We start from the raw sequence: 15051 nt of genomic DNA, 5'->3' as shown, positions 1-15051 counted from the left end.
TTCAGTCAGCAATACCACATAAAATAGGATATGATGGTGCAGAACTATAATTTCCCACTTGAGAGGTAAAGACAGGAGGATCAGAAGTTTAAGGTCATGGCTGTACAGTGCGTTCCAGGCCAGCCTGTGAACAAGTGCTTGCATGTGTACGGATATACGGTTGTACGGAGAGTAGTGAAGAGCATAGGAAAAGACCACAGTACATGCTCTGATAAAGCTTAGATTCTGGAGATTCAGCGAAAACTACAACTCACTTTCACTGAAGGAAATCTGACCTCCTTTTGAGGTGTTAATGAAATGACATACATACTTTTCATAGCCATTCCCCAAAACGGATTTATCTGAGGTAAGAAGAAGCAAATCAGGGTTGGGGATTTAGCTCAGTGGTAGAGCGCTTGCCTAGCAAGCACAAGGCCCTGGGTTCGGTCCCCAGCTCCGAAAAAAAAAAAAAAAGAAAGAAAGAAAAAAAAAGAAGAAGCAAATCTTCAAGGATGCTGGGACTGACCAATGGCAAGAGTAGAGCAAAGTCAGACGCGTCACGTAGGATGGGGTGAGGACTGGCTCCTGGGAAAGGGCATCCTATCAAATGCCCTGAAGAACCGTCAGCGGGTGCTGTGGTGGAAATGCTGACTCTGGGGGATTCAACTCAGTCGAACAGTCTCTTCCCCGTGCTGTTCTCATTTCATCTTTCTGTTTGATAGTAAATGGATTTCGGGAATTTTAATTACTAGTCCAATTACAAACTGTTCATTCCTGAGCTTCTCTGGATTTCACCTCTAAGTTTCCTGAGCTGTGAACACCTTCGCTACTATTTCCATAGACAGATAAATTCAGTCTGTTCTTCTGTTTGCATAAAAGCCTATAAGACTGGAAATTTTGACCAAAGTTCAAACCTCAACCACTTTTGAAATATCTGGAACTATCTTTACACAATGAGGCAAGTGGGCCTCGCCACTCTGGTTGTTGTTGTTGGTTTGTTGGTTGGTTTGTTTGTTTGTTTTTTAGAGCAGTGTTTTAGGTAAGCTTGATAGGGCCACTTCTTCAGGGCCATTCTGAAAAACACACACCCTCTGTGACCTCAGGCAGCTCCTGACCTCAGATGCTCAGATCTCAAGAGGCAACACCCTGGGCTCCTGTCCACCATGGCAGAGGGAGAATGCCACCCTGGCCAGGGGTGGGGAAGTTAAGGGTTTAGACTGTTGCCACCTGTCCTCACTATTATTTCTGAAACAGATGAACAGAAAGCTGATCAAGTACTACTAGGAAAATTCTTCCACATACATGAAAGTATATTTTTAAGCACACTAATGTGTTTCTTGCCCATATTTTTAGCAGTACTTCTGACACAGATGGTCTCAAGACTGCGTCCTTGCTGTCTTTCATTGAAATCCTTTGCTGGATTTCATTGATCAGTTATGATTCTCAGGCAGTGAATCTTCAAGTCCCAGAGTTACTACTTAAGAATTAAGACTAGGGCATATCTTCCTGGTTGCTGCTGCCAGAGAGAGCTCGTGGGCAGCACCCCGAAGCAAACTTGAGCCTTGGGACCACAGGTAGGACCAACTTTTCTGCTGCAAGTGACCTGCCTGGTGAACTCAAGACACAGGCCCACAGGAACAGCTGAAGACCTGTAGAGAGGAAAAACTACACGCCCGAAAGCAGAACACTCTGTCACCATAACAGGCTGAAAGAAAACAGGAAAACAGGTCTACAGCACCCCTGACACACAGGCTTATAGGACAGTCTAGCCACTGTCAGAAACAGCAGAACAAAGTAACACTAGAGATAATCTGATGGCGAGAGGCAAGCACAGGAACACAAGCAACAGAAACCAAGAATACATGGCAGCATCAGAGCCCAATTCTCCCACCAAAACAAACATGGAAAATCCAAACACACCAGAAAAGCAAGATCTAGTTTCAAAATCATATTTGATCATGATGCTGGAGGACTTCAAGAAAGACATGAAGAACTCCCTTAGAGAACAAGTAGAAGCCTACAGAGAGGAATCGCAAAAATGCCTGAAAGAATCGCAAAAATCCCTGAAAGAATTCCAGGAAAACATAAATAAACAAGTAGAAGCCCATAGAGAGGAGACACAAAAATCCCTGAAAGAATTCCAGGAAAACACAATCAAACAGTTGAAGGAATTAAAAATGGAAATAGAAGCAATCAAGAAAGAACACATGGAAACAACCCTGGATATAGAAAACCAAAAGAAGAGACAAGGAGCTGTAGATACAAGCTTCACCAACAGAATACAAGAGATGGAAGAGAGAATCTCAGGAGCAGAAGATTCCATAGAAATCATTGACTCAACTGTCAAAGATAATGTAAAGCGGAAAAAGCTACTGGTCCAAAACATACAGGAAATCCAGGACTCAATGAGAAGATCAAACCTAAGGATAACAGGTATAGAAGAGAGTGAAGACTCCCAGCTCAAAGGACCAGTAAATATCTTCAACAAAATCATAGAAGGAAACTTCCCTAACCTAAAAAAAGAGATACCCATAGACATACAAGAAGCCTACAGAACTCCAAATAGATTGGACCAGAAAAGAAACACCTCCCGTCACATAATTGTCAAAACACCAAACGCACAAAATAAAGAAAGAATATTAAAAGCAGTAAGGGAAAAAGGTCAAGTAACATATAAAGGGAGACCTATCAGAATCACACCAGACTTCTCGCCAGAAACTATGAAGGCCAGAAGATCCTGGACAGATGTCATACAGACCCTAAGAGAACACAAATGCCAGCCCAGGTTACTGTATCCAGCAAAACTCTCAATTAACATTGATGGAGAAACCAAGATATTCCATGACAAAACCAAATTTACACAATATCTTTCCACAAATCCAGCACTACAAAGGATAATAAATGGTAAAGCCCAACATAAGGAGGCAAGCTATACCCTAGAAGAAGCAAGAAACTAATCGTCTTGGCAACAAAACAAAGAGAATGAAAGCACACAAACATAACCTCACATCCAAATATGAATATAAAGGGAAGCAATAATCACTATTCCTTAATATCTCTCAATATCAATGGCCTCAACTCCCCAATAAAAAGACATAGATTAACAAACTGGATACGCAACGAGGACCCTGCATTCTGCTGCCTACAGGAAACACACCTCAGAGACAAAGACAGACACTACCTCAGAGTGAAAGGCTGGAAAACAACTTTCCAAGCAAATGGTCAGAAGAAGCAAGCTGGAGTAGCCATTCTAATATCAAATAAAATCAATTTCCAACTAAAAGTCATCAAAAAAGATAAGGAAGGACACTTCATATTCATCAAAGGAAAAATCCACCAAGATGAACTCTCAATCCTAAATATCTATGCCCCAAATACAAGGGCACCTACATACGTAAAAGAAACCTTACTAAAGCTCAAAACACACATTGCACCTCACACAATAATAGTGGGAGATTTCAACACCCCACTCTCATCAATGGACAGATCATGGAAACAGAAATTAAACAGTGATGTCGACAGACTAAGAGAAGTCATGAGCCAAATGGACTTAACGGATATTTATAGAACATTCTATCCTAAAGCAAAAGGATATACCTTCTTCTCAGCTCCTCATGGTACTTTCTCCAAAATTGACCATATAATTGGTCAAAAAACGGGCCTCAACAGGTACATAAAGATAGAAATAATCCCATGCGTGCTATCGGACCACCACGGCCTAAAACTGGTCTTCAATAACAATAAGGGAAGAATGCCCACATATACGTGGAAATTGAACAATGCTCTACTCAATGATAACCTGGTCAAGGAAGAAATAAAGAAAGAAATTAAAAACTTTTTAGAATTTAATGAAAATGAAGATACAACATACTCAAATTTATGGGACACAATGAAAGCTGTGCTAAGAGGAAAACTCATAGCGCTGAGTGCCTGCAGAAAGAAACAGGAAAGAGCATATGTCAGCAGCTTGACAGCACACCTAAAAGCTCTAGAACAAAAAGAAGCAAATATACCCAGGAGGAGTAGAAGGCAGGAAATAATCAAACTCAGAGCTGAAATCAAGCAAGTAGAAACAAAAAGGACCATAGAAAGAATCAACAGAACCAAAAGTTGGTTCTTTGAGAAAATCAACAAGATAGATAAACCCTTAGCCAGACTAACGAGAGGACACAGAGAGTGCGTCCAAATTAACAAAATCAGAAATGAAAAGGGAGACATAACTACAGATTCAGAGGAAATTCAAAAAATCATCAGCTCTTACTATAAAAACCTATATTCAACAAAATTTGAAAATCTTCAGGAAATGGAAAATTTCCTAGACAGATACCAGGTACCGAAGTTAAATCAGGAACAGATAAACCAGTTAAACAACCCCATAACTCCTAAGGAAATAGAAGTAGTCATTAAAGTTCTCCCAACCAAAAAGAGGCCAGGTCCAGACGGGTTTAGTGCAGAATTCTATCAAACCTTCATAGAAGACCTCATACCAATATTATCCAAACCCTTCCACAAAATTGAAACAGATGGAGCCCTACCGAATTCCTTCTACGAAGCCACAATTACTCTTATACCTAAACCACACAAAGACACAACAAACAAAGAGAACTTCAGACCAATTTCCCTTATGAATATCGACGCAAAAATACTCAATAAAATTCTGGCAAACCGAATTCAAGAGCACATCAAAACAATCATCCACCATGATCAAGTAGGCTTCATCCCAGGCATGCAGGGATGGTTTAATATACGGAAAACCATCAACGTGATCCATTATATAAACAAACTGAAAGAACAGAACCACATGATCATTTCATTAGATGCTGAGAAAGCATTTGACAAAATTCAACACCCCTTCATGATAAAAGTCCTGGAAAGAATAGGAATTCAAGGCCCATACCTAAACATAGTAAAAGCCATATACAGCAAACCAGTTGCTAACATTAAACTAAATGGAGAGAAACTTGAAGCAATCCCACTAAAATCAGGGACTAGACAAGGCTGCCCACTCTCTCCCTACTTATTCAATATAGTTCTTGAAGTTCTAGCCAGAGCAATCAGACAACAAAAGGAGATCAAGGGGATACAGATCGGAAAAGAAGAGGTCAAAATATCACTATTTGCCGATGACATGATAGTATATTTAAGTGATCCCAAAAGTTCCACCAGAGAACTACTAAAGCTGATAAACAACTTCAGCAAAGTGGCTGGGTATAAAATTAACTCAAATAAATCAGTTGCCTTCCTCTATACAAAAGAGAAACAAGCCGAGAAAGAAATTAGGGAAACGACACCCTTCATAATAGACCCAAATAATATAAAGTACCTCGGTGTGACTTTAACCAAGCAAGTAAAAGATCTGTACAATAAGAACTTCAAGACACTGAGGAAAGACATTGAAGAAGACCTCAGAAGATGGAAAGATCTCCCATGCTCATGGATTGGCAGGATTAATATAGTAAAAATGGCCATTTTACCAAAAGCAATCTACAGATTCAATGCAATCCCCATCAAAATACCAATCCAATTCTTCAAAGAGTTAGACAGAACAATTTGCAAATTCATCTGGAATAACAAAAAACCCAGGATAGCTAAAGCTATCCTCAACAATAAAAGGACTTCAGGGGGAATCACTATCCCTGAACTCAAGCAGTATTACAGAGCAATAGTGATAAAAACTGCATGGTATTGGTACAGAGACAGACAGATAGACCAATGGAATAGAATTGAAGACCCAGAAATGAACCCACACACCTATGGTCACTTGATTTTTGACAAAGGAGCCAAAACCATCCAATGGAAAAAAGATAGCATTTTCAGCAAATGGTGCTGGTTCAACTGGAGGGCAACATGTAGAAGAATGCAGATCGATCCATGCTTATCACCCTGTACAAAGCTTAAGTCCATGTGGATCAAGGACCTCCACATCAAACCAGACACACTCAAACTAATAGAAGAAAAACTAGGGAAGCATCTGGAACACATGGGCACCGGAAAAAATTTCCTGAACAAAACACCAATGGCTTATGCTCTAAGATCAAGAATCAACAAATGGGATCTCATAAAACTGCAAAGCTTCTGTAAGGCAAAGGACACTGTGGTTAGGACAAAACGGCAACCAACAGATTGGGAAAAGATCTTTACCAATCCTACAACAGATAGAGGCCTTATATCCAAAATATACAAAGAACTCAAGAAGTTAGACCGCAGGGAAACAAATAACCCTATTAAAAAATGGGGTTCAGAGCTAAACAAAGAATTCACAGCTGAGGAATGCCGAATGGCTGAGAAACACCTAAAGAAATGTTCCACATCTTTAGTCATAAGGGAAATGCAAATCAAAACAACCCTGAGATTTCACCTCACACCAGTGAGAATGGCTAAGATCAAAAACTCAGGTGACAGCAGATGCTGGCGAGGATGTGGAGAAAGAGGAACACTCCTCCATTGTTGGTGGGATTTCAGACTGGTAAAACCATTCTGGAAATCAGTCTGGAGGTTCCTCAGAAAATTGGACATTGAACTGCCTGAGGATCCAGCTATACCTCTCTTGGGCATATACCCGAAAGACGCCTCAACATATAAAAGAGACACGTGCTCAACTATGTTCATCGCAGCCTTATTTATAATAGCCAGAAACTGGAAAGAACCCAGATGCCCTTCAACAGAGGAATGGATACAGAAAATGTGGTACATCTACACAATGGAATATTACTCAGCTATCAAAAACAACGAGTTTATGAAATTCGTAGGCAAATGGTTGGAACTGGAAAATATCATCCTGAGTGAGCTAACCCAATCACAGAAAGACATACATGGTATGCACTCATTGATAAGTGGCTATTAGCCCAAATGCTTGAATTACCCTAGATCCCTAGAACAAACGAAACTCAAGACGGATGATCAAAATGTGAATGCTTCACTCCTTCTTTAAATGAGGAAAAAGAATACCCTTGGCAGGGAAGGGAGAGGCAAAGATTAAAACAGAGACTGATGGAACACCCATTCAGAGCCTGCCCCACATGTGGCCCATACATATACAGCCACCCAATTAGACAAGATGGATGAAGCAAAGAAGTGCAGACCGACAGGAGCCGGATGTAGATCTCTCCTGAGAGACACAGCCAGAATACAGCAAATACAGAGGCGAATGCCAGCAGCAAACCACTGAACTGAGAATAGGTCCCCTATTGAAGGAATCAGAGAAAGAACTGGAAGAGCTTGAAGGGGCTCGAGACCCCAAAAGTACAACAATGCCAAGCAACCAGAGCTTCCAGGGACTAAGCCACTACCTAAAGACTATACATGGACTGACCCTGGACTCTGACCCCATAGGTAGCAATGAATATCCTAGTAAGAGCACCAGTGGAAGGGGAAGCCCTGGGTCCTGCTAAGACTGAACCCCCAGTGAACTAGTCTATGGGGGGAGGGCGGCAATGGGGGGAGGGTTGGGAGGGGAACACCCATAAGGAAGGGGAGGGGGGAGGGGGATGTTTGCCCGGAAACCGGGAAAGGGAATAACACTCGAAATGTATATAAGAAATACTCAAGTTAATAAAAAAAAAATACAAAACAAAAAAAAAGAAAGAAAGAACACATGGAAACAACCCTGGATATAGAAAAGCAAAAGAAGAGACAAGGAGCTGTAGATGCAAGCTTCACCAACAGAATACAAGAGATGGAAGAGAGAATCTCAGGAGCAGAAGATTCCATAGAAATCATTGACTCAACTGTCAAAGATAATGTAAAGCGGAAAAAGCTACTGGGCCAAAACATACAGGAAATCCAGGACTCAATGAGAAGATCAAACGTAAGGATAATAGGTATAGAAGAGAGTGAAGACTCCCAGCTCAAAGGACCAGTAAATATCTTCAACAAAATCATAGAAGAAAACTTCCCTAACCTAAAAAAAGAGATACCCATAGGCATACAAGAAGCCTACAGAACTCCAAATAGATTGGACCAGAAAAGAAACACCTCCCATCACATAATAGTCAAAACACCAAACGCACAAAATAAAGAAAGAATATTAAAAGCAGTAAGGGAAAAAGGTCAAGTAACATATAAAGGCAGACCTATCAGAATCACACCTGACTTTTCGCCAGAAACTATGAAGGCCAGAAGATCCTGGACTGATATCATACAGACCCTAAGAGAACACAAATGCCAGCCCAGGTTACTGTATCCTGCAAAACTCTCAATTAACATAGATGGAGAAATCAAGATATTCCATGACAAAACCAAATTTACACAATATCTTTCTACAAATCCAGCACTACAAAGGATAATAAATGGTAAAGCCCAGCATGAGGAGGCAAGCTATACCCTAGAAGAAGCAAGAAACTAATCGTCTTGGCAACAAAACAATGAGAAGAAAAGCGGACAAACATAACCTCACATCCAAATATGAATATAACGGGAAGCAATAATCACTATTCCTTAATATCTCTCAATATCAATGGCCTCAACTCCCCAATAAAAAGACATAGATTAACAAACTGGATACGCAACGAGGACCCTGCATTCTGCTGCCTACAGGAAACACACCTCAGAGACAAAGACAGACACTACCTCAGAGTGAAAGGCTGGAAAACAACATTTTCAAGCAAATGGTCAGAAGAAGCAAGCGGGAGTAGCCATTCTAATATCAAATAATATCAATTTTCAACTAAAAGTCATCAAAAAAAATAAGGAAGGACACTTCATATTCATCAAAGGAAAAATCCACCAAGATGAACTCTCAATCCTAAATATCTATGCCCCAAATACAAGGGCACCTACATACGTAAAAGAAACCTTACTAAAGCTCAAAACACACATTGCACTTCACACAATAATAGTAGGAGATTACAACACCCACTCTCATCAATGGACAGATAATGGAAACAGAAAGTAAACAGAGACGTAGACAGACTAAGAGAAGTCATGAGCCAAATGGACTTAACAGATATTTATAGAACATTCTATCCTAAAGCAAAAGGATATACCTTCTTCTCAGCTCCTCATGGTACTTTCTCCAAAATTGACCATATAATTGGTCAAAAAACGGGCCTCAACAGGTACAGAAAGATAGAAATAATCCCATGCGTGCTATCAGACCACCACGGCCTAAAACTGGTCTTCAATAACAATAAGGGAAGAATGCCCACATATACGTGGAAATTGAACAATGCTCTACTCAATGATAACCTGGTCAATGAAGAAATAAAGAAAGAAATTAAAAACTTTTTAGAATTTAATGAAAATGAAGGTACAACATACCCAAACTTATGGGACACAATGAAAGCTGTACTAAGAGGAAAACTCATAGCGCTGAGTGCCTGCAGAAAGAAACAGAAAAGAGCATATGTCAGCAGCTTGACAGCACACCTAAAAGCTCTAGAACAAAAAGAAGCAAATATACCCAGGAGGAGTAGAAGGCAGGAAATAATCAAACTCAGAGCTGAAATCAACCAAGTAGAAACAAAAAGGACCATAGAAAGAATCAACAGAACCAAAAGTTGGTTCTTTGAGAAAATCAACAAGATAGATAAACCCTTAGCCAGACTAACGAGAGGACACAGAGAGTGCATCCAAATTAACAAAATCAGAAATGAAAAGGGAGACATAACTACAGATTCAGAGGAAATTCAAAAAATTATCAGATCTTACTACAAAAGCCTATATTCAACAAAACTTGAAAATTTGCAGGAAATGGACAGTTTCCTAGACAGATACCAGGTACCGAAGTTAAATCAGGAACAGATAAACCAGTTAAACAACCCCATAACTCCTAAGGAAATAGAAGCAGTCATTAAAGGTCTCCCAACCAAAAAGAGCCCAGGTCCAGACGGGTTTAGTGCAGAATTCTACCAAACCTTCAGAGAAGACCTCATACCAATATTATCCAAACTATTCCACAAAATTGAAACAGATGGAGCACTACCGAATTCCTTCTATGAAGCCACAATTACTCTTATACCTAAACCACACAAAGACCCAACAAAGAAAGAGAACTTCAGACCAATTTCCCTTATGAATATCGACGCAAAAATACTCAATAAAATTCTGGCAAACCGAATCCAAGAGCACATCAAAACAATCATCCACCATGATCAAGTAGGCTTCATCCCAGGCATGCAGGGATGGTTTAATATACGGAAAACCATCAACGTGATCCATTATATAAACAAACTGAAAGAACAAAACCACATGATCATTTCATTAGACACTGAGAAAGCATTTGACAAAATTCAACACCCCTTCATGATAAAAGTCCTGGAAAGAATAGGAATTCAAGACCCATACCTAAACATAGTAAAAGCCATATACAGCAAACCAGTTGCTAACATTAAACTAAATGGAGAGAAACTTGAAGCAATCCCACTAAAATCAGGGACTAGACAAGGCTGCCCACTCTCTCCCTACTTATTCAATATAGTTCTTGAAGTTCTAGCCAGAGCAATCAGACAACAAAAGGAGGTCAAGGGGATACAGATCGGAGAAGAAGAAGTCAAAATATCACTATTTGCAGATGATATGATAGTATATTTAAGTGATCCCAAAAGTTCCACCAGAGAACTACTAAAGCTGATAAACAACTTCAGCAAAGTGGCTGGGTATAAAATTAACTCAAATAAATCAGTAGCCTTCCTCTACACAAAAGAGAAACAAGCCGAGAAAGAAATTAGGGAAACGACACCCTTCATAATAGACCCAAATAATATAAAGTACCTCGGTGTGACTTTAACCAAGCAAGTAAAAGATTTGTACAATAAGAACTTCAAGACACTGAAGAAAGAAATTGAAGAAGACCTCAGAAGATGGAAAGATCTCCCATGCTCATGGATTGGCAGGATTAATATAGTAAAAATGGCCATTTTACCAAAAGCAATCTACAGATTCAATGCAATCCCCATCAAAATACCAATCCAATTCTTCAAAGAGTTAGACAGAACAATTTGCAAATTCATCTGGAATAACAAAAAACCCAGGACAGCTAAAACTATCCTCAACAATAAAAGGACTTCAGGGGGAATCACTATCCCTCAACTCAAGCAGTATTACAGAGCAATAGTGATAAAACCTGCATGGTATTGGTACAGAGACAGACAGATAGACCAATGGAATAGAATTGAAGACCCAGAAATGAACCCACACACCTATGGTCACTTGATTTTTGACAAAGGAGCCAAAACCATCCAATGGAAAAAAGATAGCATTTTCAGCAAATGGTGCTGGTTCAACTGGAGGGCAACATGTAGAAGAATGCAGATCGATCCATGCTTATCACCCTGTACAAAGCTTAAGTCCAAGTGGATCAAGGACCTCCACATCAAACCAGACACACTCAAACTAATAGAAGAAAAACTAGGGAAGCATCTGGAACACATGGGCACTGGAAAAAATTTCCTGAACAAAACACCAATGGCTTATGCTCTAAGATCAAGAATCAACAAATGGGATCTCATAAAACTGCAAAGCTTCTGTAAGGCAAAGGACACTGTGGTTAGGACAAAACGGCAACAAACCGATTGGGAAAAGATCTTTACCAATCCTACAATAGTTAGAGTCCTTATATCCAAAATATACAAAGAACTCAAGAAGTCAGACTGCAGGGAGACAAATAACCCTATTAAAAATGGGGTTCAGAGCTAAACAAACAATTCACAGCTGAGGAATGCCAAATGACTGAGAAACACCTAAAGAAATGTTCAACATCTTTAGTCATAAGGGAAATGCAAATCAAAACAACCCTGAGATTTCACCTCACGCCAGTGAGAATGGCTAAGATCAAAAACTCAGGTGACAGCAAATGCTGGTGAGGATGCGGAGAAAGAGGAACACTCCTCCATTGTTAGTGGGGTTGCAGACTGGTACAACCATTCTGGAAATCAGTCTGGAGGTTCCTCAGAAAATTGGACATTGAACTGCCTGAGGATCCAGCTATACCTCTCTTGGGCATATACCCAAAAGATGCCCCAACATATAAAAAAGACACGTGCTCCACTATGTTCATCGCAGCCTTATTTATAATAGCCAGAAGCTGGAAAGAACCCAGATGCCCTTCAACATTGGAATGGATAGAGAAAATGTGGTACATCTACACAATGGGATATTACTCAGCTATCAAAAACAATGACTTTATGAAATTCGTAGGCAAATGGTTGGAACTGAAAAATATCATCCTGAGTGAGGTAACCCCATCACAGAAAAACACACATGGTATGCACTCATTGATAAGTGGCTATTAGCCCAAATGCTTGAATTACCCTAGATGCCTAGAACAAATGAAACTCAAGACGGATGATCAAAATGTGAATGCTTCACTCCTTCTTTAAAAGGGGAACAAGAATACCCTTGGCAGGGAAGAGAGAGGCAAAGATTAAAACAGAGAGAGAAGGAAGACCCATTCAGAGCCTGCCCCACATGTGGCCCATACATATACAGCCACCCAATTAGACAAGATGGATGAAGCAAAGAAGTGCAGACCGACAGGAGCCGGATTTAGATTGCTCCTGAGAGACACAGCCAGAATACAGCAAATACAGAGACGAATGCCAGCAGCAAACCACTGAACTGAGAATAGGACCCCCGTTGAAGGAATCAGAGAAAGAACTTGAACAGCTTGAAGGGGCTCGAGACCCCATATGTACAACAATGTCAAGCAACCAGAGCTTCCAGGGACTAAGCCACTACCTAAAGACTATACATGGACTGACGCTGGACTCTGACCTCATAGGTAGCAATGAATATCCTAATAAGAGCACCAGTGGAAGGGGAAGCCCTGGGTCCTGCTAAGACTGAACCCCCAGTGAACTAGACTGTTGAGGGGAGGGCGGCAATGGGGGGAGGGTGGGGAGGGGAACACCCATAAGGAAGGGGAGGTCGAGGGGGATGTTTGCCCAGAAACCGGGAAAGGGAATAACACTCGAAATGTATATAAGAAATACTCAAGTTAATTAAAAAAAAAAAAAAACGAATTAAGACTAGGTTGAGCCTCAGCTTCCACAGGGCACAAGAATCTGCTTCTCAATATATGCTTTAAAGTTCTATGGGCAGCCCTAATTTGCAGGTGTCAGTATAAAAGGGGAACAGTTAGGCCTCACATATCGCAGCTGTGTGTGCCTGTCCTGTACTTTATTAGCTTTTTGATTTTATGTATTATCTAACATCGTGGTCTGAGTAATGGCTGCTATAAAGTTTAAATGAAGCAATGAATTTAACAGCCAGCATGCAATGAGAAATCACTATGACCATTGTGTGTGTGCATGTGTATGTGTGTATGTGTGCACATGTAATGTATTCAGAGGTAAAATTGTGATCCACAACATAAAGAACATACAGAGTAGTGAATACAAATATAAATAAAAATATTTAAATTTTTATTCTATAGAAGTCTGCACACACCAAAAATGCAATATACTAATTATTTCTATTTATTATTTTAATGTGTATGAGTGTTTCTCTGAATGTATGCATGGGCATCTACGTACATACAGTGCCTATTTAGCCCAGAAGAGGGTGAGTGTCGAGTTCCTTGAAACTGGAAATATGCATGTTTGTGAGCCACCATGTGAGTGCTAGTTCCTCTGTAAGAGCTGCAAGTGCTCTTAACCAAAAAATAATATTCCAAATAACAAAGTAAATCATAAAACAGAGAATTAAGAGAGCATTGAAAATTAATTTTACAAAGTTTGCTTTACAGGGTTTAATTGTGCTTTAGATGATCTAATTCTCTTTAATTCTCCAGATGTTTCTTTAGCCTATGGAGGGGGAAATGTTAAAGCCATAAGTGGCAACCGATTTGAATTTGTCACTTTACTGTGTAAAATAAGAGCCCGAAATAGAAACTGTGTACCTTGGGAAGGAACCCTGGGATGTGCAGAAAGAAACCTGAGAGCCCCATGGGATTTCATGTGAATGCCGTTTATAGGGTGGGAGCGTTTCCGAGAAGCTGCTCCACCTCTCACTTGACTCTGGAAGGGCATCTGAGGCACTCCGAAAGGTTAAAGACCACTGAAGGCCCCATTTACTGCGCCTCACACATGTCCTCCTTTGTGCTGGAGAAATACCTCTTCCAAATAGCTTATTTGATTGTGTTCTGTCGAACTGGCCCCTGAGACATTTTTCTCAAGCTCTCCCCCATTTAGCCATGCAATGAAGAAAGTGCAGGAATATACTCGAGTCCCTTCGGAAGCCATTCTGCCTCAGTAACCTATTCGTATTCTTCAGTCTCACTGTGTTTATGCACGTTTACTTTTGATTCACTTCTGGGTCCTCTGGATTATTTCCTATTAGTTCTGTGTTGCATTTCATCTCAGAAAGCTGGCAGAACTTCCCTGGGAAAGCACAATTTGATTCTTCTGCATTTGGCCCAGCTAGGCGCTTCCCCTCCAGTGTGGTAACCTCACTATTGACGTTTTGTTCTTTATTTTGCTCTTCCTTTAGGTGTGTGTGCAACATTGACTGTTCTCAAACCAACTTTAATCCCCTCTGTGCTTCTGATGGGAAATCTTATGATAATGCATGTCAAATCAAAGAAGCGTCATGTCAGAAACAGGAGAAAATTGAAGTCATGTCTCTGGGTCGATGTCAAGGTAATGTTCATAGCAAAATTTCATTTCAAGAAATGTTTTTAGTCTCTGTGCAGAAATGAAAAGTGAAGATAACTCGTTATTAGGCACCTATTTCATTTCCGAAAGACAGTTCTGATTCACAATGGATCGTGTAGTCAGCTGTAGAATTTGTGTTGATTATGGGTGTTTGAGGGCCCATCAGCAACAGTGCATGCCTTTTTCAATATAATGGGGCTGTATTGTTACAGTGCCATGAACACAGGAGCCAGTATTCAGAAGATAGCAGAAATTCTCCTAGCAAAGGCTAAAGAAAAAAAATCTAGTCAAGAAATTTAGAATAGAATAGAAATCTTAGAATTAAAAGAAAATTGCCCTTTTTATCTATTGATTTGATAGAAATATTTAAGGTATATTCTTATCCCCAGCTTCTGAAAGGTGACACTGTTCTGTTACATAAGTGTGTATTCAATGACATAAATGTGCATTGGTAATATGTTTGTATTGAATGCTCAAAGCT

General features: G+C 40.1%; 1 protein-coding gene and 1 long non-coding RNA gene across 4 annotated transcripts in view; one reads left to right on the top strand and one right to left on the bottom strand.

Annotated features, from left to right (window-relative positions):
* Tmeff2 (transmembrane protein with EGF-like and two follistatin-like domains 2) overlaps positions 1 to 15051 on the top strand; it is a 287500-nt gene that overhangs the window by 215948 nt on the left and 56501 nt on the right. The window contains exon 6 of the mRNA NM_001394330.1: positions 14407 to 14555. Coding sequence (NP_001381259.1) covers positions 14407 to 14555 — 149 coding nt within the window. The remainder of the gene's footprint in view (positions 1 to 14406; positions 14556 to 15051) is intronic.
* The window catches only part of LOC108351929 (uncharacterized), a 115368-nt gene that overhangs the window by 86727 nt on the left and 13590 nt on the right, over positions 1 to 15051 (bottom strand). The window lies entirely within an intron of this gene.

The sequence above is a fragment of the Rattus norvegicus genome, chromosome 9 (assembly GCF_036323735.1).
Source record: "Rattus norvegicus strain BN/NHsdMcwi chromosome 9, GRCr8, whole genome shotgun sequence".
NCBI lineage: Eukaryota > Metazoa > Chordata > Mammalia > Rodentia > Muridae > Rattus > Rattus norvegicus.
The sequence above is the reverse complement of the archived record's forward strand: the minus strand, read 5'-3'. Positions and strand labels throughout refer to the sequence as shown.